This window comes from Anabrus simplex, chromosome 1, assembly GCF_040414725.1.
Source record: "Anabrus simplex isolate iqAnaSimp1 chromosome 1, ASM4041472v1, whole genome shotgun sequence".
NCBI classification, from domain to species: domain Eukaryota; kingdom Metazoa; phylum Arthropoda; class Insecta; order Orthoptera; family Tettigoniidae; genus Anabrus; species Anabrus simplex.
Window position 1 is genome coordinate 285,008,822 of NC_090265.1, and position 24,159 is coordinate 285,032,980.

At 39.9% G+C, this 24,159-nt stretch overlaps 1 protein-coding gene across 2 annotated transcripts in view; it reads right to left on the reverse strand.

Annotated features, from left to right (window-relative positions):
* Positions 1 to 24,159, reverse strand: part of hfp (Poly(U)-binding-splicing factor hfp) — a 579,337-nt gene that overhangs the window by 178,097 nt on the left and 377,081 nt on the right. For both annotated transcript variants that reach the window (XM_067159786.2, XM_067159787.2), the window contains exon 10: positions 705 to 980. In XM_067159786.2, coding sequence (XP_067015887.1) covers positions 705 to 980 — 276 coding nt within the window. The remainder of the gene's footprint in view (positions 1 to 704; positions 981 to 24,159) is intronic.

The following is a 24,159-nucleotide window of genomic DNA, read 5'->3' on the forward strand; positions in this document are numbered from 1 at the left end:
CAACGTTGTTTTATAATTGGAAAATTCTATGCATATAACAACATTTTGATCTTTGTTTTAACTGGACTTCATGCTTCATATTATGTTCATGCTGCACCATTTTAACATTCAGGATTGATATGATGCCAACACGCCATGTCACAATATTTAAAGACTTTTTATTTACTGCTTTCAACGTGTCGCTCACCTTATTGTCAATGTTTGTATGTGTGAATGAAGATGTTCCATAGGACAAAACATGTATCATGAATACAATCTAATGTAGTCTCTTCAATAAAGACAATTACAGTATTGTCAAGGTGGAATTATCAATTATAAATTTTCACAAGTTGATACTTTGACAATACGGGCACAAATATGCAATTTATAATGTGTAATAAAATTTGGGAAACATAATAAACAGTTTTCAGAGACATCGAGGTGGCCAAATGTTATCCAAAAGGAGTTAATTTACGTGCCAGTAAAACTACCGTCGCGAGGCTGAAGTATCTGAGCACCTTCAAACACCACCAGACTGAGCCAGGGTCGAACCTGCCAAGTTGGGGTCGGAAGGCCAGAGCCTCAACCATCTGAGCCACTCAGCCCGGCAATTTGGGAAATATAACGGCTGCACATTCACTTGGGGTGACAACACAATACCATACAAATTAATTAACTTAAATTAATGGAGATCTCATCACATGGTGTGTTTAAATAATACATACCACCAATAGTTGTGGAGACTGGAGCAGTAATCGCAGGCGCTCGGAACTGTGGAATCGCAAGACCTGGTGGCGGTATAATAGCTGCTCCTGGCATCGTTGAAGGAATAATAGCTGGGTGATGTGTAGTTAGAGCAACAGGTGCTATGGAAGGTTGCAAACCAGGGACACTTGGCAGGGTCTGAAGAGGTAACGTAGGCATTGTGGTAGGCAATGTTGGAATTGTAGGTAGCAAAGGTACAGTAGGGCTCCCAACAGCACTGCTTAATTTTGAAAGACCTGATGGGAACAGAAAAAAGAAAGAGCATATCAGGATCAATGACAGTTTTCTTTTACAAGGAGTAACAAAAACAGGCAGTTTTAACTCTCACTTTCTTTTTGAACATCACAAGTAATAACAGTAATAAAAGAAGATTGCAAACCAGGGACACTTGGCAGAGATTGAAGAGGTTAAGTACGCATAACGATATGCAATGTCAGAATTGTAGGTGGCAAAGGTAGGGTAGGACTTCACCACAATCACCATCGCTACCACCACCACCAATTACCCTCTTTTACAACAAGGGAAATTGATACAGCATCTTGTTATCATTAATTATTCTTGTGACTCTTCTACTCTCTCTCTCTCTCTCTCTCTCTCTCTCTCTCTCTCTCTCTCTCTCTCAACGATACCTCAAAAAGGAACACATTTTAGAAAACTGTAGCTGTACTGTACTGAATTAATTTATTTAAGTATTTAGCTTCCGGAAGAGGGAAGATCAGGGAGAATTATTTTTTTAATACCTTCATTTAAGCACCAAATATTTTCACAGGTGAATGTTCATTACCAGTCAGTTAACAATCTGGTGCATATCAAGAAATTAGGAAATTCTACAAGGGTCTCTGCAAAGCTAATTCATCACATTTGCTTTGGGCTGGGGGGTCTATCTAGAATTGGTGTGAACAGTTTTACCTTAACAAATTTCTGACACCAAGGTAACCTTGGCAACCACTGTAACTCAGTTAATTTTTAAAAACTTATTTTTTGTGCTACACTCTTTATTTCTACGGTCAACTCCTACACCCTTAGTGCACACAATGTCACTTCCCTACATAATCTCTGTCCCTTGCAACTGCCTCAGAATTAACACAGGATATGGCTCAATGGTAAAAGTCTGGGCCAACACACACGAGCCACTGCGTGCTTGCCATCATGGGGGAAACATTATATTCAAATCTCTTTCTGCAGAGTGAGCGCTTCAGTTTAACAAACACAGGGTAATACAAGGGTACCAAATTAGGGCTGTAAAGTGGGTGTGGCAATGTTGTCTTTGCAAATTCGTAATAGATTCAGGGATCATTTGACTAATTTGTGGCTGAGTGTTCTTGTGTAACAGCACAACATCCCACACTCATTTGCTCCCAAAGATGAGGTAGGGGACCAGGTAAGTACAGTGAAACCTTGCGAGTTCCTCATCAACATGTTTTCCCGCTTAGCACATAATAAATTCAAAGTCCCGATTCTCATCGTATTAAATCTATTAAAAAATGCCTCGCTTATCATGTCACAATTTTCGCTATTACCGCTTAGTACGATCACATTTTTTCTAACCCTAAAATTGTTATTTATCATCTGTTGTGGAAGGAACGTGATTCCAACTCAGGTAAGAACCCCCACCGCAGTAGCGTGATAGCGGGAAATTGCACCTTCAGGAAGTAAGCCAAGAGCCTCATAAATGCTCAGTTTTGCTTGCCGGTTAGCAGTGAAACTGCAGAAGAATACAATGAGCCTGTTTGTGCTTATATTTCGCATTCCATTAAGAAGTTAGAAAAGTATTTCGTGTTAAGTTGTACATTGAAGCGTAGCGAATATTTGTCACGTGACAGTCTATATCTGGAGGTTTGAAGTTGACCAGAGTGGTGCATAGTTGTCATGTGATGATCTAATTATGGGTATGGAAAAGTCGTGAAATTCCTTATTAATGAAGACAAAATTAAAGTCTGTCAGCAAGATGACTGGCATCCGCAGCTTGAAGAGTGCGGAGTTGGCGTGAATGTTGAAACTCGCACCTTCCAGCTTTGACTCGATAACTCTAATCGGTCTTGGTCGGTCAAAGTTTGGTTCGATTGAAAATGGCGGCCAAAGTCATTCTGTTGCAGTCGCACATGATCGTGTATAACCTCCAATACAATGCCTAAGTGTGTGACCAGAAACATCATCTTTAGTAACCAGCTAGTCTGAAATAAAAGTCTTCTACTAACATTTGTTTTAGACAGAGTGTGATCTGCAATAATACCTTGATACATTTAAACACTTTCAGTGCACTATTATTTTATAAGCCCCAGCGGAATAAGTTTTCATATTTATTCTCTCGGGTTTTCCACACCTTTTAATACTCATTTCTCATAGAGTTTTCACTGTACCCGCGGATATACGACTAAAATTCCATTATTATATGTATTATTAATCATTTTTGGTTCAGTATTGATGATATTTGACTTTATATAATAACAACAAGTTATTTTATCCACCTAATCAATACATTAAACACAATTAGTTAGGACTTTGTCATTATTAAATTGTTTGTTGACATATTTTAAAATATGGTATATGATTCGCCTTAATTACGTAGGCATCATCAATCATAATTTGACCTTAAAAATCAAAACAGGCTCCTGATTGACTTATAAATTAATGTTAAAATAGGACTGTATTAGAAAGAATCTTAAAAAGGTTGCGTATAAAAATTAATTTGTGGCTAAAAATTATTAAACTGATAGCTTTACAAGGCTTGTAACTAAGAATGAGGTGAATTGTTAATTGAGTTAATGAATTGAAGGGCTCGGTGGAATATAGTCTTAAGCCACCATTTTGTGTTTTTTGAGATGTTCATGCCATCGTATTCTTTAAATTTCCCTCTTTAATATCACACTAAGAAGTTTCTTTATTTATAAAAGATGGCAGCATATGCTAGGTGGAAGTTCTTTACTTTGCCATCTAGTGACAATTTCAGAACCAACACAGTCATAAGCCACTCCAAAATGGCATCGAAATCAAGAGTGAATGAAGATTTATCTCCTGTTCAGAGGACTTTCGAGAATAATGAAGCTGAAAATGAAGAGTCAGATCCATTTCATACATATGGTGATGATACTTGGCACCCATCAAGCAACAGTTCCAGCTCTAATGACAACTTGGTAAGAGTATAGACAAATTTTATCATGGATAACCTCTAGTTTGTGGCTTGTGACTGTATTTTACTCATTTTACTTACTTTACAAATAACTCATATCTTATGAAAATGCATGAACAATAGCGTCAGATTTGATAACCATAGATTAATAATTTAGTAGAACTATTAATATTAACAATAATATTTACATAGAATATCATGTGAAAGCAATTAGCAGTTAAATATCTGTTGATGTAGCTTATAACTAAGTTCATCTGAAATTGTCTGAATTTGTTACTCCTAATTTTACAGCTTGAAGTTGGTAGAATGCCTGAGGAATCACCGATGGTATATACCCCAGATGAATGGGTGGATGTTGTAAAGTCAGCAAGTCCGAAAAACTTCATTGTGATAATAATGAAAAGAGATGACTTCAAAACTTTAGATGATCTCACGTCATTGCTATCAATACCCACTAAATTCACAACTAGAGATTCAGTTCGCTTCAGTGAAGCTACACAATTTCAACTGAACTTCAAAGACCCTGTTCAGCTAGGTCGGGGCTGCCTGGCCGAGGCGGTAAAGGAGAGCTCGGTTCGCCCGGAAGGATATGGGTTCGAATCCCCCCCAGGAAGTCATAAAATTTAAGAAACGAGATTTCCACTTCCAGAGGTGTATATGGCCCTGAGGTTCACTCAGCCTAACACAAAAATGAGTACCAGGTTAATTCCTGGGGGCAAAGGCGGCCGGGCGTAGAGCCAACCACTCTACACCTTCACGTGGCGAGGTTAACAATGGTGGAAGCCTTTACCTTCCACTCCTCCAAGGGCTTCCATGGCCTGTACGGAGGTGACTTTGATTTTACCTTCCACTGCTCCAAGGGCTTTCATGGCCTGTACGGAGATGACTTTGCTTTGCTTTTCAGCTAGGTGTTAAGCATTGTTATACTACATTAGGGCCAGTTCAGTATGCAAACATTCGCAGCAACATATTAACTTATTTGCCATTTGTTGGTCATGCTTCCTGTCGTTCACATTTTCTACCCAATTGACATCTGGCAAATTCAGATCTCCCAGTACAATCACATTTCTTTCCATGTCGTTTCCCACATAGCTGACTATCCTATCAAATAATTCCGAATCCGCATCAGTGCTACCCTTTCCCGATCTGTACACTCCAAATATATCAAGTTGCCTATTATCTTTAGAAATGAGCCTTACACCTAGAATTTCATGTGTCTCATTTTTAACTTTTTCGTAGCTTACAAATTCTTCTTTCACCAGAATGAACACTCCCCCTCCCACCATTCCTATCCTATCTCTACGATACACACTACAGTGCCTTGAGAAAATTTCTGCATCCATTATATCATTTCCCAGCCATGATTCAACTCCTATTACAATATCTGGTAAATATATATCCATTAAATTACTTAAATCTATTCCTTTCTTTACAATACTTCTACAGTTCAACACTAACAATTTTATGTCATCCCATTCATGTTTGTGGGTTACTGTAGTCACGTCCTAGTTCGTGAACCATGGGCAACGGCTGAGTGGCCTAGTAAGTGGCCCTGAGAGTCGGGATACCAGTTACTATGGAATGGGAGTGGGCATCTCGGACATATTCTGAGTCCTGGTCCTCCTTGTGCTCAGGCGGCTAGGACTATACAATTCACCGGTGGTCCATAACCCGTTAGAGGAGAGATCCTCACTTGGACTATGTGCAAGTAGGGAAGCATCCTGCTTCATGAATTTACCGAGCTCAGAACATTTTAAGCAAGCCTCGGACCTAAGGAAGTAATGGAGTCCCACTCCCATTTGACAGGCGAGGGACTCCTTGGAAACAACTTGGCGAACGAAGTGGAATTCGATGGGGAGCTATCAATATAAATGGGGCTTATGGAAGAAAGAAAGTAGAACTGGCTGAGTCAGCAAAGAGGATGCATCTGGATCTGCCAGGAGTAAGTGATATTCGGGTAAGAGGAGATAACGAGGAAGATATAGGAGATTATAAAGTGTACTTGACAGGTGTTAGAAAGGGAAGGGCAGAGTCTGGGGTAGGGCTCTTTATCAGGAATACCATTACACGGAACATAGTTTCTGTTAGGCACGTAAATGAGCAAATGATGTGGGTAGATTTGTCAGTGGGAGGAATTAGGACTAGAATTGTGTCCGTGTATTCACCATGTGAGGGTGCCGATGAGGATGAAGTTGACAAGTTTTATGAAGCATTGAGTGACATCGTGGTCAGGGTCAACAGCAAGGATAGAATAGTGCTAATGGGCGATTTCACTGCGAGAGTTGGGAATAGAACTGAAGGATATGAAAGGGTGATTGGTAAATGTGGGGAAGATTTGGAAGCTAATGGGAATGGGAAGTGTTTGCTTTACTTCTGTGCTAGTATGGGTTTAGCTGTTACGAATACATTCTTCAAGCATAAGGCTATTCACCGCTACACATGGGAGGCTAGGGGTACCAGATCCATAATAGACTATATCTGAACCGACTTCGAATTGAGGAAATCTGTTAGGAATGTACGAGTTTTCCGGGGATTTTTCAATGATACAGACTACTATCTGATCTGTAGTGAACTAAGTATCTCTAAGCCTAGGGTAGAGAAAGTGAAATCTGTCTGCAAACGAATAAGGGTATAAAATCTCCAGGACGAGCAAATTAGACGGAAGTACATGGATATGATTAGTGAGAAGTTTCGAACAGTAGACAGTAAGCAGGTTCAGGATATAGAAAGTGAATGGGTGGCATACAGGGATGCTGTAGTAGAAACAGCAAGGGAATGCCTAGGAACAACTGTGTGTAAAGATGGGAAAAGGCGAACATCTTGGTGGAATGATGAAGTGAGAGCAGCTTGTAAACATAAAAAGAAGGCTTATCAAAAATGGCTCCAAACAAGGGCCGAGGCAGACAGGGAGTTGTACGTAGATGAAAGAAACAGAGCGAAACAAATAGTTGTTGAATCCAAAAAGAAGTCCTGGGAAGATTTTGGTAACAACTTGGAAAGGCTAGATCAAGCAGCAGGGAAACCTTTCTGGACAGTAATAAAGAATCTTAGGAAGGGAGGGAAAAAGGAAATGAACAGTGTTTTGAGTAATTCAGGTGAACTCATAATAGATCCCAGGGAATCAATGGAGAGGTGGAGGGAATATTTTGAACATCTTCTCAATGTAAAAGGAAATCATCCTGGTGGTGCTGTGAACAGCCAAGCAAATGGGGAGGAGGAAAATGATGTTGGTGAAATTATGCTTGAGGAAGTGGAAAGGATGGTAAATAAACTCCATTGTCATAAAGCAGCAGGAATAGATGAAATTAGACCTGAAATGGTGAAGTATAGTGGGAAGGCAGGGATGAAATGGCTTCATAGAGTAGTAAAATTAGCATGGAGTGTTGGTAAGGTACCAGATTGGACAAAAGCAGTAATTGCACCTATCTATAAGCAACGGAACAGAAAGGATTGCAACAACTATCGAGGTATCTCATTGATTAGTATACCAGGCAAAGTATTCACTGGCATCTTGGAAGGGAGGGTGCGATCAGTCGTTAAGAGGAAGTTGGATGAAACCCAGTGTGGTTTCAGACCACAGAGAGGCTGTCAGGATCAGATTTTCAGTATGCGCCAGGTAATTGAAAAATGCTACGAGGGGAATAGGCAGTTGTGTTTATGTTTCGTAGATCTAAAGAAAGCATACGACAGGGTACCGAGGGAGAAGATGTTCGCTATACTGGGGGACTATGGAATTAAAGGCAGATTATTAAAATCAATCAAAGGCATTTATGTTAACAATTGGGCTTCAGTGAGAATTGATGGTAGAATGAGTTCTTGGTTCAGGGTACTTACAGGGGTTAGACAAGGCTGTAATCTTTCACCTTTGCTGTTCGTAGTTTACATGGATCATCTGCTGAAAGGTATAAAATGGCAGGGAGGGATTCAATTAGGTGGAACTGTAGTAAGCAGTCTGGCCTATGCTGACGATTTGGTCCTAATGGCAGAATGTGCCGAAAGCCTACAGTCTAATATCTGGGAACTAGAAAATAGGTGCAATGAGTATGGTATGAAAATTAGCCTCTCGAAGACTAAATTGATGTCAGTAGGTAAGAAATTCAACAGAATTGAATGTCAGGTGGGTGATAGAAAGCTAGAACAGGTCGATAATTTCAAGTATTTAGGTTGTGTGTTCTCCCAGGATGGTAATATAGTAAGTGAGATTGAATCAAGGTGTCGTAAAGCTAATGCAGGGAGCTCGCAGCTGCGATCAACAGTATTCTGTAAGAAGGAAGTGAACTCCCAGACGAAACTATCTTTTCATCGGTCTGTTTTCAGACCAACTTTGCTTTACGGGAGCGAAAGCTGGGTGGACTCAGGATATCTTATTCATAAGTTAGAAGTAACAGACATGAAAGTAGCAAGAATGATTGCTGGTACAAACAGGTGGGAACAATGGCAGGAGGGTACTCAGAATGAGGAGATAAAGGCTAATTTAGGAATGAACTCGATGGATGAAGCTGTACGCATAAACCGGCTTCGGTGGTGGGGCCATGTGAGGCGAATGGAGGAGGATAGGTTACCTAGGAGAATAATGAACTCTGCTATGGAGGGTAAGAGAAGTAGAGGTAGACCAAGACGACGATGGTTATCGGTTTCTAAAGATTTAAAGATAAGAGGTATGGAACTAAATGAGGCCACAACACTAGTTGCAAATCGAGGATGGTGGCGACGTTTAGTAAATTCATAGAGGCTTGCAGACTGAACGCTGAAAGGCATAACAGTCTATAATGATTATGTATGTATGTATGTATGTGTACCTGATTTCCAGTTCCCTGTTCCCTTATCACCGCTCCCTAGGCCATCCCATTTCCCTGAATGTACCTCCCTATTACCCTTACAAACAAATTTCCTAACTTATACGTACCACTGCGGTTTAAATGAAGGCCATCCGAGCGCAGATCCCTATCTCCTACCCACCCATTAGGATCTAGAAATTTCACTCCCAGTTTCCCACATACCCACTCCATAGTCTCATTTAAATCCCCAATCACCCTCCAGTCAGTATCCCTCCTACACAGTATTCCACTAATAACAATCTCCGCTTTCTTAAACTTCACCTGTGCTGCACTTACCAGATCCCACACATCTCCAACTATGTAGGTACTTATTATCAGCTTGCCTTACGTTGTTGGTACCAACGTGAAACACTACCACCTTCTCCTTCCCCTCCTCCCTCTCTTCTACTTTCCTCAACATCTGCCTCAACCTTATTCCTGGATAACATTCTACCCTGGTTCCCTTTCCTCCACACACTTTCCCCACGTGTCTAACGATGGAATCCCCCATGACCAGAGCCTCAACCCTACCCACCTCATTTGATCCCCTCCCCTCCTGGTCAGCCCTATCTTTCCTGATAGCTGCAGAAGCTAATTCCTCCTCCCCTTTTCTCCTTCCCATGACCCTTTTCCACCTGTCTTTTCCTATCCTCTACTCTACATTTCGCTTTCCTACCTTTCCCCTTCCTCCTACTTCCACACATCTCAGCAACAGTTCCCCGTCCCTCATCTTCCCTCTGTTGTTCTACCTGGAGTGACTCGTACCGATTTCGCACAGACACCTGTCCTGAATTCTGACCCTGAATAGAGCCCTTAGCCTGCAATCCCCTTCCCCTTAGAACATTAGACCACCTGTCTTCTACAACTTCTCCCTTTCCCTCCCCTCCCTCTTGTAAACCTACTGTAACCTGTACATTGTTTGAGGGAGTTCTATCTTCCTTCCTGTCTACTGTGAGATTCCTAAATATCTCCCTCAAACTTTCCAACTCCTCCCTCATACCCATCAATGCCTCGCCACACCCACAGTAAGTACACTCGCGCTCCTTAGCCATTCTTTACGGGAAAAAAAATGAAATTAAAAATAAAATAACTTACTTTGCAAAAAATAAATGAATGGAGGGATATATTATCTGGGATAGTACACAACAATAAGGTAATTAATATACGACTACACTACAATACTACTTAGTCGTGCTCTATTTTTTTTATCCTACAACCCCTAACAGGATAAAAACTGCTGGTAATTACTGTGTATTGAAAGTAATACACAAGAACTACACAATTCCAAAACTGCAATTAAGCCTACCCTAATTACAACAACAGTTATTTTAGTAAGAGTTTCTACGGATACCTCTACTACACCAGTACTACACAAATATTTTACAATAATAAAATAAGCACACTAAATTCTAATAGGATATTACTCGTATACTAATGTACAGTACACTACAGTAATTTTAAACTACTTTCAGACGTATCCTAATTACGATACCGGTACCGTACTGTATGTCACTACTAAGCTCAACAGAAATGAAATTTGCAAGAACTACTGTATTCAAAGATTACCAACGAAGCTAAATGCTTAGACAAATTATTATTAGTATTACGGTCTAATATATACACACGAATATAGCAGGCAAGATACGGCACTATCTAAATGTACTGTATCTACACTACAATGTATCTAAACTACACTACACTGCGTTTGGTTAAATGCTTAAGTATCGAAAGGATTGCCGTACACGAAGAAAAACACGAATATAAGTGGCAAGATACTATCTGATATATTATACCTTATCTTCACTACAATTCTACTGAAATGTGGTTATGTGATTATTACAGCTGGTGGATTACTATTATTTTCCCTACTCAACTGCTATCTATTACCGTGTAATCTCTTTAACTTCTTTTTAAATAGAAGTTTACAGGAATGATACCCTTAATCTTGATTTGTGCCACTGGAAAAATAAGGATATTATGTTTGTCCTTGATTATAGTTATTAATTTATCAGAGATCAAAGGACTTAACGCGCCAGAATGCACTCATAACGAGACTTGGAAGCCCCCAATGATAATGTCAATAATTCGTACGCTGACTCGTCTTGATGCAGTAAATCAGCATTGCCAATGTGCCAATAATTGACTAAGTCAACATACAATGCGCGGACCTACTTTTCAGGCAGTCTTGTTTGAATTTTCTTTTTTAACAGCACCCGTGGAATCCAAGAGTCTGACCAAAGGTGTTGTTTCTTCTATTGTACTCCTGATATTCACGAGAAGTCGCTCCAGGGCGATTACTTTCTTGTTTGACTTGTTGGAGATAGTCCTGGGTTTCTTTCCGATCTTTTATTTAGGTCGGCACGATTTGAGTCTCTACTCCCTTCTCGCTGTCCATCTTGCCTTCGCCAGGTAGGTTTTGTCAGGAATGGCGCCTTGCTACGGTATGGGAGTTTTCCGTACCCTCTACCCATCTAGGTGCAGCTGATTGAGTATCTTACCCATCCCTTCTCTCGACACAATTAGGACCTTAGCTTTTGTTCTTCAGGAATCTGAACTGGATGTGCAGCTAAAAGGTGTCTTGTGCATGAGCAGTATCAAGACATCTTAGTATCCCATCTAACCGGTCTATGTCTTGAATATTTGCAGCTACCAAAATCTCTTGAACATGGGAAGGAATAATGATGTTAATAATAATGTTACAGTAGAAGTCCGCTTTAGCGAGTACGGCATATAACAAGAACTCCGTTATAGCGATGACCTTTTTCTGCCCCTTCAAAATTCCTATATTAAACTGTGTATCGCTTTTCGGTTACAGCGAGAACCCTATCACTAGTGCATCCGTTATTACGAGCGATTAAGCACGCGCGATTTTTTCCGTTACCAATATTCATACACCCCAGCGATGATATTGCATGCGACACATTACCTTCGGCATCGTTTCCTCTCTATGTGCACTAGCGATTTATCTCGTCTACATTCGAAGGCGATATCGGAGTCGATTAGTAATGCCCGCCGAAAGCTGTTCCGCAAAGAAAATCCGAAATGAAAGGGAATATATTGTCGTAATAAATGCATAAATAACGTGTCCGATAAGGGTTGTTAACTCGTTAAAAATTAAGGCTGACTAAACTACCACTTAATTTTGAGGCAAAATACTGCAATTAAGTACAAATGGGATAAACCTCGAGATATGACAGAGTGCTTAATTGATTTTAGAGGTTAGCTTATATTTTGTCGCGTCTGGTTAAATAACGAAAAGGCTATTAGGAAAATTTATAGCGAAAAAGTTATAGTTTCTCTACTGGTGCTTGAAGTGTGTTTTCATCATACGTATAGTATGGTTAAGATAGGATATGTGACGCTGTTTGAATAAGAAAACTGAAACGTTTGCAACAAAATGGGATCGATCATCTTCGGTACAGTATAGTTTTCTCACTTTGTGCATTTGCGATCTCTCTAGTTGACATTCAAAGGCAATGTTGGAGTTGATTAGTAACACCCATCGACTGCTGTTCTCTGAAGAAAATTTGAAATTAAAGAGGATAACACATTTTCGTAATAAACGTGTAAATAACGTGGCCGATAGCAGTTGTTAACTCATTAAAAATAAAGACTGAAGTAAACAATACCATTTTAATGTAATATACGGAAATTAAGTAAGAATGTGATACACCTCAAGATATGGCAGAGTACATCACTGATTTCAGAGGATATTTCATACCTTCTTGCATCTAGTTACAGCTATTTAGATGTAAATTTTTCGCGTAGAGGTTATTTCCCTACATGTGTTTCAAATATGTTTTCATGATAGGCTACATATACGGGTAGGTTAGGTGACGCTGTTTGAAGAAGAAAGCTGAGGTGTTTGCCACAGAAATCTCTGGAGCGATACCGTATTTTTCCAAATCAAAGAGTTTTTTCTCAGAATCTCATGCGAAAACTCAAGGGTTGTAGCATTCGCGGCCTAACAGTAAGTTAATTGATACCACTGGCAACTACCGCGGTAACCACGCTGCTTCTTTTCACACGTGCACAGAACTCGTTGACAATAAACGACCGCCTCTTTACTACACATTGCTAGCCGCGACAACCGGTTGTGCAGTGCTTGTGCGTTTCTCAAATCTGCAGAATGGCATTAAACCATGCGACCCTTCGAATTCTTAGAAAAGCCATGGCTACTCAGTGGCAGAGTCATAACGCGTCTATTGCACTTGACGCTTAGTAAAATTAAGGTTTATAGACTGCAGGAATATTTTCGTGATGGATAGTCGTATTGTAAAGATACGTGGAAAAGGTATTGCCCGCAAATTTTCAACGGATTCTAGTCAATATTATGATGCCAGTTTTAAGTTGATGTTCATTAAACACTCGAAAATGAAAATAATTGTGCAGCTGCAAGAACATACGGCATAGGCCTAACTAAAGCCAGTATTTAGCGTTAGCGCGAAGACAAAGAGCTTAAAAAAATGCGTACTTTACAAAAAATGCATTCAGTGGTCCGCAACAAGGACGCTTTAAAGAAGTCGAAGATGAAATTGTGAGGTATGTGCATGAAAGACGCAAGGGGCATACCGTAGCGCAAAAAACTCGTTCGTTGACTTTCAACATTCGCGATTAGGCCTATACATCGCTAGCGACTGAATTTGGCCGAACCCGACAAGCGAGACATGCGTGTAGCGGTAGCCGGTTATATCTGACCGCTGCGTAATAGTAACAGTTTTATAGACAGCAAGAGAATAATTGTGTGGCCAAAAAAAAAAAAAAAAACACCACGGCGTGACGAAAGTCAATGTCCGGCGTCTAAAAATAGTCTAAAAATGCGTAGGCCTAATGTACAAGGCATTCATATGATTTTACAAACTTCTTTTTGAGCCTGATTAAAATGTTTTGAAGGGAAAAGTGGGGTTTATCTTGGATTCGGAGAAATACGGTACCATATTTTTTTCAGAATGAAATTAAACATACGCTTTCACGTAGTATCGGATTACGAAAAATAACAAACAAGTAAGCCATTGTGGATATCATTTGCGGAAACACAAGTTTTAAACAAAATGATTGCCGTTACATACCGATTTTAATGTGCATGAAGGGTCTTCCGACTTTTATACAAAAATCGGATATAACGATAATCCGTTAAAGCGAGTAAATTTTTCGCTGTTATGAATTCTCGCTATAACGAACTTCTACTGTATTTGCTTTACGTCCCACTAACTACTTTTACGGTCTTCGGAGATCCGAGGTGCCGGAATTTAGTCCCGCAGGAGTTCTTCTACGTGCCAGGAAATCTACCGACACGAGGCTAACGTATTTGATCACCTTCAAATACCACCGGACTGAGCCAGGATCGAACCTGCCAAGTTGTGGTCAGAAGGCCAGCGCCTCAACCGTCTGAGCCACTCAGCGCGGCCAACATGTGAAGGATAATGCAAAGTAATGACATGTGTAAGTTCCCTCTCAGGCAACTTTTTCAACTGTGATAGTAAAAAATCGGAGTATCGAGATGTATTGTACCTTCTCGAATGCAGTTGAAGTTTGATTAGATGCTGTGTTTGTGCGTTCCAAAAACGCTTAATTAAGGCATCCTTGAACTCTTGAGTATGTCTTGATGTTAAATTTGAAGAGAGCATACCATGAAAGAGTCTTGCCTTCTAATATCTGGGCGACCGTTCGTAACTTCCTATCCTCGTTAATTCTATGTTCTTGGAAGTACTTTTCTACCTTAAGTAAGAATTCCTTAGCCGCATAGTCTCCCTTGCTGGAGAATTCAGGAGGTTTTTCATATTGGACTTTAATTACCGATGTCTGATACAAAGTTTCTGCTACTCCCTCTATTGTACTATAAACTGGTCTAGTCATATCTCGAGACTCTAAATTAACAACTTTATCTGCCAGTTGGGCTAACTTGCCTTCCAGATTGCTCCTAACATCTCCCAATTGAAGTTGGATAATCCCTTCTACCTGTTTGACATCAGTTTTGAGTTCAGTCTTTAGTTCATCTAAGTTGACAGTTTCGTCATGAGATATTGCTAGGATATTTAAGCGCTGTTTTAGACGAGAGTTTGCTTCAGTAAGGGACTGAGCTAAGATATTTAAGCACTGATCTACATTAGCAAGATTAGCGTTAGTTTGGATATTAGATTCAGCTATACCAGAGAGATTATTATTTTCTGTAAGATGCCACTCCAAGGCTGCTATCAGCCATGGGCGACTAGTGGCACAACTAGTCTCTCTGGCGAGTCAAGGACCATTGGATCAAATGGAGCCTTTTAGCCGCGGGCGACTAGTGGTGCAACTGAGCAACTAGTTGCCGGCCATCGTCTGAGCTGCTCAAATGCGTGATGGGGCATTGCAGTAAATGTAGCCTATTAGCCGTGGACAACTAATGGCACAACTAGTCGCCCAATAAACCTCCCCGCGCATGCGGAAATGTCACTCAAGTTCGTGTTCTCACACCAGCTTGACATAATGCGGAAGATGGAACGCAATTGAGTCAGCAATCACTGAACCATCATCTTTCTTCATTACCTAGTTTGGTCTCGTGCTGTGGTAGAATGAATATCTTACTTATTGTGATAGTTTATTTACTCAACATAGAGGCATCAAATAAACTACAACAGCAAATGATGAAGGAGATAGCAAAATTATTTGAAAGTCAAATAAATACTGAAGACCATGTTTGAGGGAGAATGAAGACCAATCACTTGGGATTCCAGAACTGAAGCTTACACTGACAAAATAGAAACAATGAATTCTTGGAACAGCATTTTAAGGAGCTTTATTCCAGAATTCGAAGCAAAACCCATAGGCAAGAAGAATACTCTAGGTGAGTATTATACATTCTTTTTTTTTTGCTAGTAGCTTTATGTCGCACCGACACAGGTCTTATGGTGACTATGGGATAGGAAAGGGCTAGGAGCTGGAAGTGACCATGGTCTTAATTAAGGTACAGCCCCAGAATTTGCCTGGTGTGAAAATGGGAAACCCCGGAAAACCATCGTCAGGGCTACCGACAGTGGGATGCAAACCCACTATCTCCCTGATGCAAGCTCACAGTTGTGCGCTCCTTACCGTGACTATTATAAAATTTTTACTCTTAATATGGAAATATGTTATACCCATAAAAATTCTATAAAGGTTTACATTTACAAGTACCATTGGTCCATTATATGGCTATATTAGTGAATTACAGCTCAGATGGGAAATACTTGTTTAGTCCCGTGTTGTTACCCGTTATTTCTTCTTTTATGAAGCCCAGGTCTGTCCAACATGGGGGTCCAACTCGTATCTCGTACCTGAAGCTCTAGATGACCTCGAAGCACTCCTACGATCTTGCCGCGGGGTAATAACTCGTGATTTACTCATACAAGCGTCCGCATTTACACAGTCACCCGGCACATTAATTCGGCACCAACGATTGACTTTAATTTTGACATAACACAAAGTTTGAAGTAGTCAGAACTTTACTTGTCACTTGTAGATAGCAGAATTTAAATGTCATCTAAGAAGTTGAAAATACAGGTAGTATCAAGTTAAGAAAGTAAATCACAGTTCATGGGATTGGCTTCTAGAAATAACGAAACTAAAGCTCGTTCACGTATTATGCACTCTATGTGGTTGCTTTCCAAAGTAAATAATGTGGCACTTCACACAAAAATAAATATAGCTGCTCAAGAGTTTATCCATTGGAAACTGCTATTAGCAACAAACTGATAAACTGCTAATCAATCACCCTCATGAAATAATAAAGTTCAGAAATTATTATGTACAGTTACAAATTCAAATCAGTTTGAATTAATTACTGTTCACTTCAACACAGAATAAATCACCAATATTGGAGCACTCGAGTATTGAATTGCGCAATAGGCAAACACTTGTATTGATATAGCGAAGCAGTTGAAGCACTTGCAAGATCACCTTTGCATAGCAAATTAATTAAATTGAACTGACTTTCAAACGAGAAACATTCTAAGAAAAACTCCACAGTTTTTGACATAGTGTCACAGTGTGTCAATTTGAAATAATTAGCACATTTATAACACTGGATGGTCTACAATCTGTTGAAAATTTTTTAAAACTTGACAAATATCGAAAGTCCCTACTTGCATATAAATTCCAAGTTTTATTTACTTCTAGAACCTAAGTTCATTTCACTCGCAGAATTTGAGATAGATTTTGAACAGTACTATGTTCCGACGAACAGAATTACGACGTAGCATGGTGAGACCGACACATCAGAACTCCCATCAGTGACTGGTATCTACTGCTTAGCTGGCTCGTATTTTATATGATTGGAGCTCATTGTTTTTTTTTTTCGAGTTTTTGTTTATTATACTGCAAATTTGTGTAGGGTAAGATTGTAAAATGTTATTCAGAAAATTTGTGTGGAAAATACATTCAAGCTATGTTGTTAGGAAGTGACAATGACATACCTTCTAGTGGAGATGAAAACAGCGAGACAGACGGTAATAGTTCATATGAAAGATATTAGGTCTAATGATGTTATCCCTCCTCAAATTACTACTACTGGTCTTAATGTTAACAAGCAAAATGCAAGTAAAAATGATGACTAACCTGACCGCAATTTTCAATCTGATTACACCCCAGAGTCGAAGCAAGCAAGCATGGAGTTGTGGTGAAGAGAAAAAGCAGGTCCGGTCAAGGCCAAAACACAGCCATCTGCTGGAAAGGTGCTTTCAACCGTTTTCTGGTACTTTGCAGGTATTTTGCGGGTGGATTTTCTTCATGAACAATGGAGAATTAATGCAGCCTATTACTGTCACCTTTTGGATGAACAAAACCTGTGCAACGCAACAAGCATTGCCGGCAACTGATCCATGACGATGCACGGCCACACGCACACTGCCGCTTTAACGTGAGAAGAACAGGAGGAAATTCACTGGACACCTCTGGACTACATTCCCTACAGTCCAGATTTGATATAGAAGTTGATTCTCATACAGAACCTGAAATATATGTTCCGAATGAGTAAATTTTTAATACAGTAAAACCTCGATTATACGTTCCCGGAAGCTACATTTTCCCGTATTATTCATTCAAATTACGTGGTCCAGCGAGCATCCTAATTATATTACGCTGTAAAAATTCCACATTATCCGTTCCTTGAAGAAACGATTTCCCGTACCAACCGTCCAGAAATTTCATTACCATCAACTCTAAATCCTCGATTACGCTTTTTGCAAGAAACTGTATCTGATGAAAGGATGGCTACGGCATACGCACGGATCTTGGTGTTACCAGGTAACTTCACGTCAATGCACTAATTAGAGGAGGTACTATAACGGAAAAGCGATCGGCGGCGAACTTGCATAAGGAACCATCTTAGCATTGCATTCGGGTGGTAATGTTTAGAGAATCGAAATCATAAAGCAGAGTGTGTCGACAACAATTCGAAGGAGACAGAGCGCATTTCAACAGCCCTACATGAAGATGGAACGAGGTTCGTCAAATGTTCGTACGGTATCTGTACTTGCAAGAAGTCTACGTTATGTCCGGGGTTAGAAGACTTTTAAATTTTATTTTTCGAGTGCAAAATCGAGCAGGTTTTCAGCACTTCCCTCAGGGCAATGTATAGTCACTGAGCTTTCAGGCAGGAATCAAAACCGAGCCTTCTTAAGTACCGGTAACATAAATACGATTATGTTCTCGATAACAGAACAGATGTTGCAACTTACATAAGTTACAGGAGGTTTTCGGGATTGCCTATTACTGTTTTGGTCCTAATATAAGACTGTGAAATTCACATTTTTTTTGTTAAAATGTGATAAAAACCGCAGTCGTTTTATCTGCGCAAGTTACATTTTAAAACTTCGTACAATTTCGTACTCATACCGACTTGTATACGAACGCTGGTATGTTCCGAGCTGTCAGCGGAGAGATGGCATTGAATGACATTAGAAGACAAATAAGTTTGAGTGGCCTCTTCAAAAGTAGGAAAGATCACAATATGAAGATAACGGTGGAATTCTAGACGATAAACTGGAGCAAATATTCTTTTATAGGAAAGGTAGTTAGGGATTGGAATAACATACCACGGGAGATGTTCAATAAATTTCCAATTTCTTTAAAATCACTTAAGAAAAGGACAGAAAAACAACAGATAGGGAATCTGCCACCTGGACGACTGTCCTAAATGCAGATCAGTAGTCACTGAAAAAAAAAAAAAAAAGGGGGGGAAAAGAAAGGAGCTTTCTAGCTGAGATCAAGGACGCGAATAACCGTAATTTTGGAAGTTTTGACGATATACTTTTTCTTTCCAATTTGATTGTGATTAGTGACAGGCAGAATTGAACATAATGCATTCGGAAACTTGAGAATCGATACTTACAATCGAAACCATATTCTCAAGTTAACCTTTAAAAGTCGATGTAATTAATTATTAATTTACGCGGTACAACATTTCCATAAAATGACTATGAACAGTATTCCCGTGACCAAATTGCGATGGAAGATTAAAGGAAAAAGGGATTTTGCCATCATGTTGGGCGCTTTTACATCCAATGTGCTTTATTTTATTGGATCAGAGAATTATAGACTACTTGTGGTCGATTGTTGTTTGGCTTGGTGTAATAGGTTTTTCGAACAGTTTGACTGATGAAAGTTCCTGAACTAAAAGAATTTTCAGAGAACTGACGAAGTTTCCCCAGTAAAACTGAATGTAAAGTTCTGAGATTTTTAAGTCTCATACCGGTAAATAACGTTTGAAGCCGGCCCCGTGGTCGAACTTGCCTGCCTCTTACCTGGAGAGCCCGGGTTCGATTCCCGGCCAGGTCAGGCATTCCTGCCTTGATATGAGGGCTGGTTCCAGGTTCACTCATTCTACGATTACCTTTAATTGAGGCGCTATTGAATGGTGAGATGATGACCCCGATCTAGAGGATTTGTCACACTGACCATGCGTCCTCTCGAAATCTGCAGGCCTTTGGACTGAGTAGCGGTCGCTTGGCAGGCGGAAGGCCCATTAGGGCTCAACTTTGGTTTTGTTCAGTGGTGTTTGTAGGATTATCAATATACACATTTCTTTTTTGTGATGTTGAGTCAAATTGTTGATGGTTCATTCATTTGGAAATTCTAAGTTCCCATGGAGGGAATTAGATATTTTTCCACCAAAAGAGCATATAAAAAATCTGATCAAAAATTAGATGTTGGCTTTTCAGGTGTTTGCTCTATTAACCAGCGCTTCGTCTTAGGTCTGAGCAAATCACAGTCTTTTCAGTACAGCAGCCTACACAGCCTGTCAAAGTCACTCAGGATTTAAAGAAAATTCACATATTCTTCTTAACATACACAAAACATCCGAACTTACAATACTTCACCTTACATACCTCTTAAGATTGTGAATATTGTGTGTACCAATCATGTCACCTTTGTTATTCAACAGGTGATAAGCACATTTACCAACTTTCTTACCTACTGTGTAAGGTCCCTGATACAACTGAAAAAACTCATGAATTTCTTTGTTGTCTGCAGATGAAATGTGTGGAACCTTTAGTAACACCTCCTCCCCTACTTCAAAACTATCTCCATGATGCCTCCCCTGCTGCATCATTCTCCTATCAGCTGACTTCCTTAAATTCTGCCTCGCTAAATCAATCACCTTTGAAGATACCACTTCTGCTGAGGGTAGATCTACCCTGGTTGCCAATCTCACACAAAAACTCTCTTCCCATTCTTTCACACACAACTTACACAGACTTTCCTTCGGAACACATATACATTTCACAATCAAAACATCCCTCCTGTTCTGAAAACACACCACAATCGCACCTCTTTCATCGATACTCTTCCACACTTCAATGAAATCATTCGTACGATCTTCAGCATCAGATATACCACTCAACATACGTTTGAATCGGCCTCCTGTTCTCTCATACACAATGTCACTCTCACTTTCTTTGAACTTTCTCCAAATACCAAAAGCTTTCCAACACAATTACTCCTCATAAAATCTTCAAACCCTGAATCCCTATAATATTCACAACCACTCTTATGATTCTCATTATGCACAAAATGTGACCTAACCTCCACTTCACAAAGAATTTCACCCACAGCATCGACAGTTTTCCTCCACTCATCCTTATCGGACATACCAGCTTCAATCACCTCAATCTCATTCACACAACCCTTCTCACACTTTCCTTCACTCACACTCTCTCTCTTCCTGAAATCACTACTATCACTGAACCTGAGATCCTGACCATTACTACTAAATTCTCCCACTTCCATATCTTTCATCGCTGTTCCCACTCGCACATCATTCATGCCATCAACACTGTTGCTCTTGACCCTCGTAACGGAAGTTTCATTAATCTCAAAATCATCACTACTCAGACACATTATCGACGTAACATTAATCTCCTCAATTACACCATCCTCTACAACATGATATGTCTTCCTCAAAGACTCCTCCTCCACAAAATAATCTTCATCACCTTTACAACTAACTTCCTTTTCAATTTCTGCAACTTCCCAAAGAGCATCAATTACCACAGTGTTATCACCATCAGTTTTAGCACATAGTAGGTCCTCCGACAAATCCTCCTCCTCTTCTTCACACCCCTTACCCCCAAAATCCCTCAAATCATCACCTTCCCTCCCTACAATAAAGAATTCAATAATAGGATTAATGGGCATGTTACTTAAATTACCCTTGTCAGCAATGTGGTCATTAATCAGATCCTCTTGAACATCTATTTGATAGTTAATTTCCTTCATAGCACATGTTACAACAGCATCTTCATTTAGGGACAAGTCGTCTGACCTATCTCGCCCGCCCCTTAAGCGTTTAAATTTCTTCTTGGTGGCTGATCATCTTGATTCGGATTATGATTCCTATTCGATCCTTGTTCATCCCTGTCCCGATTTTCCACATATCTGCGGGACTCAGAACCTCTGCCATAACCACGGTTATTCCTCCCTGGGTCTTGCCCTCTGTGGTTGCCACCTCGATTGTTTTGGTCAGGGTACCGATGGTACTCTCCTGGACCATTCTGTCTCTGTCCACCATTCTGGCGGAGATTGGAATGACTGTCACTATTCCTAGCAGAACTTAAGGAATCGAACCTCTCTAACAGCTGTTCCATGTCTGCATGCATGCTGCCAACTGAACCTCTTCAGAAAAATGTCCCAACATCCTTCTCACTATATCCTGTTCTGATGAATTTAAGTTCAGGCTCTGATTTAGTAACACATGCTCCAAGAAGTACTGAGTCATGCTACCCCCTCCCTGAGTCCTATATCTGCCAAAATTAATTTTGTCTTTAGCTTTCCCTTGAATACTATTGTTCCAAAATTTGGCCTTAAAGGCTACCTCAAATTCACTCAAGCAAGTAATCGTTTCCCTGTATACATCATACCAGAGTTTAGCCTCCCCCATAAGAGCCTCAGAAATCTTAACCTCTACGGTATCCCACTGGGTGATACCATCTGACAGCCCTTTCCCAAATCCTTGTTTAACTACCTTGAGAAATTCCATAGGACCTAATTGCCTATTATTGAACCGTGGTAACTCTACTTCCTTGACCACCTCAATCTGCTGTGCTACCTCAATCATGTTTAACCCCTTCGACTTTAAATTAGTAAATTCCCACTCTAACTTTTCAGTTTTCTCTTTTGTTTCCTTAATTCTAGTGTCCACATTAATTCTCATTCCTCGAATTTCTTCTGTTACACTAGACTTCACGCTCTCCACTTTCTCCTCAAGAATAGATCTAAGTTCACTTTTGTCCTTCTCCATCTGAACATGTTGGTTTTGGAATCGAGTGATTTGGCCTTCAACTTTACTCTCTATAACATCCTGCCTCATTTTAATCTCATCCACCTTCATAAACTTCTCTTCCACCAGTTCAAACCTCCTTTCTGTATTAACCTTAACACTCTGCAGTTCTCTGTTAATGCTTGAAAATTTCTCTTCCATTTTCTCTGTAAGCATCTTGCCAAAACTATGCAACTCCTTCTGTTGACTCTCAATTTTATCACTTAATTCCTTCCCCGATTACTAATTTTACTACTCAAATTATCCGCTTCATCACTTAATTTAGCCAACTGCTCTAATACTAACTTCATAAACTCATTATTACCCCCCTTGTTACTTTGATTTTGCTCACTAACTTCCCCTTCACCCCCCATTACAATTCCATACACTTTTTCCATAGACATATTTTCACTCAGACAACTACTTTCATCAAAACTTTGTATGCTTGTGTCAGAGCTGCTCTCCTGATCATTAACAGACATGCTTCCTTTATGCACTACACTTCTCAAATTTATAGGATTACTATTATTCTCACTAATATTCATGCTCCACTGATAAACATAGCACTCCAAACATGACGACACCGATACATAACTCCTGACACAAGCCCACTAAAACACTGGACCAAATGTGCCTACCAAGGTCATATAGCAAGCCTGGATATCATTCTGCCCCACGTTGGGCACCAATTGTAACTACTGTAAGCTTATTGAAATACTGAACAGATAAACGTTGACTCAACTAAGTGAAAATAACAAGGATAATGGGCGCCACCTGCAAAACAATTGCAGGAATATTTAATTGTGTAGAGCAACGAGCCACTCTCTCTCTCAAGGCGACGGTCATCAGGCTGACGAGGCTCCAGACTTGCTTTGTAACCTTACCTGTTTGCTATATAACCCCTGAAATTAAATTTGGGTAACATGCCAGGTTCAGCCTTACTCCACTGACAAAAGACTCACTTAAAGTTTGATTCTATGACTTTACTCCCAGAATAAGAACTAATATGTGACAAACACCAAAAAAATAAACACTTATGCAACCCACTTAGTGCTTGCTGTTTACATAGAGCTAATATACACAATAGCACCCAACAAAATCATCTCTTCACGAGATTTACTCGTTTGCCGTCTTTCAAAGGCAAATTACACATCATTAAAATCTTCAATAAACATAGAACATCATTATACTTTTAACATACCTCCAGGTAAGAGCCCCTTCGCACTCCACTGTTACCGTGAATTCTAATCTGGTAGAGAAAAGTACGACGACTATTTCTCTACATATGGATGCAACCTTCTTAAGACGAGCATCCCTAACCTTATTTACACTTCTTCGTCGACGTATTGAATTCTTTCCAATTGCTGGCTGGACAGAAAGTGTTACATCTCCAGAGGCAAGCAAATAGCAAAATTCTTCATCAACTGAAGCTGCATACTCGGGAGACAAGTTCCAAACAAACACTTTCTTTTACAGAAAGTCCATTGCAAAGCCGGTAAGTTGTTGAGATTATACCATGATCGCTCCGTAACAGATACTCACGTACAATAGCAGATCGTATAGCAAACTGGGCAAATACGTCGCTCCCGCAGACCAGTACAAATGAGAAACACACAGTATCAGCATCAGAGTCAGAAACACAATGAGAATCAGAATCAGAGTGCCACGCCGCACACGCGTACCCACTTATATATCCT